Raw genomic sequence first — 4,431 nt, 5'->3', positions numbered from 1 at the left:
GTTACAGTCCATGGGGTCACAAAGAGTTGGACACGGCTGAAGCAGCTTAGCACAGCATGGCCCAAATGAAGCGATTACAAAACAGAAATAGAGTCACAGATAATAAACTTACCGTTACCAAGGGGGAGACGGAGGGGATAAACCGGGAGATTGGGTTCACATATGCTAAGAACCTATTATATAGCACAGAGACTTCTTCTTTTTTTTTTTTTAATTAGTATGGTTGAAACCTTTATGTCAAAAATTTATAATAAATGTTTGGTATTAGTCCACATACAATTAAGTTTTTGGTGTAAAGTTATTTGGCTTCAAGAAAGAACATTTGGTTTACTTCACTAATAGGAATATCTCTTAGTGCTGAGATGGCCTCTTCTTGGTCTTTCTTGCGCTGTTGATTTTTGGCATAGTTATCTGTGATATTATGAATGGAGTCGAGTGGAGAGGTACTCATCATGTTTATTCCACATAAGAGGATGTAACCGATGACTATGGTAATGAGGAGATACACAGGCAGAGCAACGGCCCAATCCTTTTGAGGCCAGTAAGTTAAGCCTAAGGAGTTTAGCCAAGATTCAGGAATAAAAGCCCACACAAGATACAGTATGAAACCAAACTGGGAGCTTAAGAAAAGAACAAAGCCATAAATCGCTCTCCCTGGCAATGGAGACAGTGAATTTTCCACCATTTTCCCCGTGGCTTTAGATATTCTTGGGTCCTCCAAGCGCCGACTCCCCCCGCGGCACGTTCGGCCACCTCAGGGCCAAGGCCAGCACAGAGACTTCTATGCCATACTCTGTAATGACCCGTATGGGAAAAGAATCTAAAAAACGAGCGGTTATATGTATAAAACTGATTCACTTTGCTATACAGCAGAAACTAACACACATTGTAAATCAACTATACTCCAATAAAAATTAATTTAAAAAATCCTATTGTATAAGCACAGTTTCTGGTAGAGTTCTTTTTGCTAACTTAGGGGCACCTCCACAAAATTATAATGAGTTTCATCAATTTGAACTCTCTGCATGGAAAATTTAATCCAGACATTCAAATGCCTTGATATCCAGGAGCATTATCCTGTAATAATTATTAATGATACTTGCAGTGCAAGAATTTGGGCTGATCTAGAGCAGTGAAAGTTGTCCAAAAGTCCAATTTCAGTGCAGTGAGCTGAAGTCATCCAAGACATCACTACTGTGGTATAGTTAGCTTCTTTAAAGTCATTTGTTGCCAAGGAAGATCCTGAAAAATTATATTCCAGTAACTTTTGTTTACTGACATCTGGAAGTGCTGGCATTGGTGAGTAATATGGATAGTTACAAAATTAAATATGAGTACCTAGTTTTTCATAAAGATTTCAAATCATCATGTTTCAATCCCAATACTTGTTGGAGGTTTGAACACTAGCTAAAAAGAATCACTTATTATTTATTTATATAAATGCCTTCTGTGGAAATGTAAATATTTTCTATTTTTCATTGTCTATTTTGTACCAAGAATGGAAACTTTAAATAATTTCAGCTAGAAATGACTACACTTTGTTACATGACAGCTCACTATGGATTATTCACTGATTAAAGCTCTCTGCCCTGAAGTGCCTGATCCCCTTCTGTTCTTCCTGCCTCAGAACTGCTCACTGCAACCCTGGCTTAGAGGTGTGGCTCTTCCCCATTCCTGAGAGTTTTACAAGTAGTTGTATAATTACTGTACTTAACAGATATTTATTTAATGCATAAAAGGGAGAGAGTCTTAAAAAGATCCATTAATTAGTATATATGATCATATTAACTACATAAACCATTCTTAAGAATATGCTAAATTAATTTGTAAGTTTACTGCCAGTTTTAGCTCCTGTTCAGTTCTCATGTTTGTATCTCCGCCCTCCACCCTCAGTAGAAACTGAAGCCATGCTGGTATAATAACCAGTAAATGGTTCTATGTATAAGGAAGAAAGAAATGAATTTGTTAACACATGACTTCTTGGCATGTTGCTAAATTTTCATTTTCATTTCTTGTCAAAATTGCCAAATAATCAGTTCAAATTCTCTTAATTTTGGCTTGACTGTCTGACAATTATGAGCATCTTTTGTGATCTGCGTATTGAAATATTAAAAAAATAAGCAATACCAGCTACTTCCAAGTTTACAATCTTGTGTTTGCCACTTATTTGTGATTGATGCTTTCAGAGCTTAAACCAGACTCTCCTCCCTTGGAACTAGTTTACTGCTCTTTATTCTCTGTTTTGAAGAGAAGGGATTTAAGTGCAATGGGTTTGTTTGGACTTTAGAAAGAGTTGATCTTATCAACCTTGGGGGGGTCATTTACTTTTGAACTCCAGGCATCAAATAAAGGTGGACCTATTGATCAGATGATTTCAAGTCATGGATGGGGACTCCCAGGAAGTAATTTATTTTAGCAAACTGGCGAGCATAAAATAATAATAGTTTGGGATCAAAATTCATAGTTTATTTTAAAATGGCAGAATTCTGAAGACTTGATTTTAACTTAAAACATTTCTTCAATGATTTGTTCATTGTTAATGTTCAGAAAATATTAACCATTACAGTCAATCCTTTTTCTTCTTTACTCATCTTTTAGAATGATTTTGCTTGTTATGACTCAGATAGGAATTTCTTTCCCATGAGCAAGTTATTATAGATTAATCTAAAGTAAATCTTATTCCATTTAAATTTTTTCCACTTAAGATCTTCTGTTGGGCTGGCAGTTCTTTCTATTTTGGTGCTCACAGCTATTTACTTTCTCCATGAGAGAATTAATTTGGACATTTCATTTAGCACTGGTCCCAACCCTATTCCTACAGAACCCCACTGTCCCCAATTTAATGATGCTTTACTAATAGTTGCTTTTTATTTATAGTCCATCAGTCAAACTGAGAATAACCCTAATGTGACAGAATCTTACCAATGTCTCTGTTCATTTTTGTTTCCAATAGAAATCCTGGGAAATTGAAGAAGCTGCTTATAGCAATATATTAAATAGTCTTCATGGTGTGTTTTGGAGAGAAAATGGCATACTTGTTCCATTTTTATTTGCTTAGTTTAAAATTATGCTACTTGTAATGAAGTCCTAAAAATGAGTAGAAAAAATCTGGTAGAAAGAAGAGGGGAGGATTGGAATATCCCATTTTGGAGAGCCTGGCCTATCTTCAGGCTTCCCTGGTGGTTCCGATGGTAAAGAATCTGCCTACAATGTGGGAGACCCAGGTTTGATCCCTGGGTCAGCGTCCACCTTCATTGCCTTTGGGCTATCAAACCTTTCTTGCCTTATTCATCTAAAGACCACCTTCCTTTTCACCCAAGTTTTTAAAAACTGGGGGTGAAACAGTAATTCAACCGTATGACATAGTGAGAATAACATGAAATAATAGATATAAAAAAGTTTGGATAATTGAAATCACTTACATGCAATTTTTTTTACAGGAAGATGACTTTGACAATCCACTCATTGGAGGATATACATCTTAGGAAGCACTTTATAGTATTTAGTATTTTGCCTGCTTTTTGTGATATTAATAGCATATACATATAATGGAGTATGTGGTGTGTCCATGTTTCATTTGTAAAATAAGAATATCCTAAGGAAATATTTTATTAAACAATGTATTGCTATTAACATTTTATTTTAAGCTTCAGAGTGCCAAGTTCCAAGTCTTGAGGGAGCTTTTATAGCAAAGGTAGGACAGGACTGAGCAACCAACGCAGCAGCAGCAGGCTCATCCAGGAAGTCTCAGGCACCCACCCATGCTCTGTAGGAACTTGCTCCCTTAGTGACTCTCTGGCCCTTTAGTGCTTTCAATTTTCCCTCCTCCTCTAACTCAATTGCCATGACCTTGCAATAAATAAGGGCTTTTTCTATGTTGAAAACGTGTTGACTTGACTCTCCTATTTCTAATATTTAAATTTTTGACTATTTCATCTGAAATCATAATCTGCCAACAAAGGTCCATCTAGTCAAGGCTATGGTTCTTCCAGTGGTCATGTATGGATGTGAGAGTTGGACTGTGAAGAAAGTTGAGCACCGAAAAATAGATACTTTTGAACTGTGGTGTTGGAGAAGACTCTTGAGAGTCCCTTGGACTGCAAGGAGATCCAACCAGTCCATCCTGAAGGAGATCAGTCCTGGGTGTTCATTGGAAGGACTGATGCTGAAGCTGAAACTCCAATACTTTGGCCACCTCATGCGAAGAGTTGAGTCATTGGAAAAGACCCTGATGCTGGGAGGGATTGGGGGCAGGAGGAGAAGGGGACAACAGAGGATGAGATGGCTGGATGGCATCACTGACTCAATGGGCATGAGTTTGAGTAAACTCTGGGAGTTTGTGATGGACAGGGAGGCCTGGCGTGCTGTGATTCATGGAGTCACAAAGAGTTGGACACGACTGAGGGACTAAACTGAACTGAACTGAATCTG

At 37.5% G+C, this 4,431-nt stretch overlaps 1 protein-coding gene across 1 annotated transcript; it reads right to left on the bottom strand.

Moving 5' to 3' along the window:
* Positions 1-214: 214 nt before the first annotated feature.
* Positions 215-762, bottom strand: LOC122705339 (phosphatidylinositol N-acetylglucosaminyltransferase subunit P-like). Its single transcript, XM_043920640.1, has one exon. It carries the CDS (start codon positions 683-685, stop codon positions 299-301), a length of 387 nt encoding a protein of 128 aa, XP_043776575.1. The 5' UTR covers positions 686-762; the 3' UTR covers positions 215-298.
* Between the last annotated feature and the right edge of the window lie 3,669 nt (positions 763-4,431).

This window comes from Cervus elaphus, chromosome 12 (genome assembly GCF_910594005.1).
Source record: "Cervus elaphus chromosome 12, mCerEla1.1, whole genome shotgun sequence".
NCBI classification, from domain to species: Eukaryota; Metazoa; Chordata; class Mammalia; order Artiodactyla; family Cervidae; genus Cervus; species Cervus elaphus.
This window is presented reverse-complemented; position numbering and strand designations above follow the sequence as displayed.

Excerpts from the sequence above, each read along its gene's own strand:
- LOC122705339 (XM_043920640.1), bottom strand. The coding sequence starts at position 685 with ATGGTGGAAAATTCACTGTCTCCATTGCCAGGGAGAGCGATTTATGGC.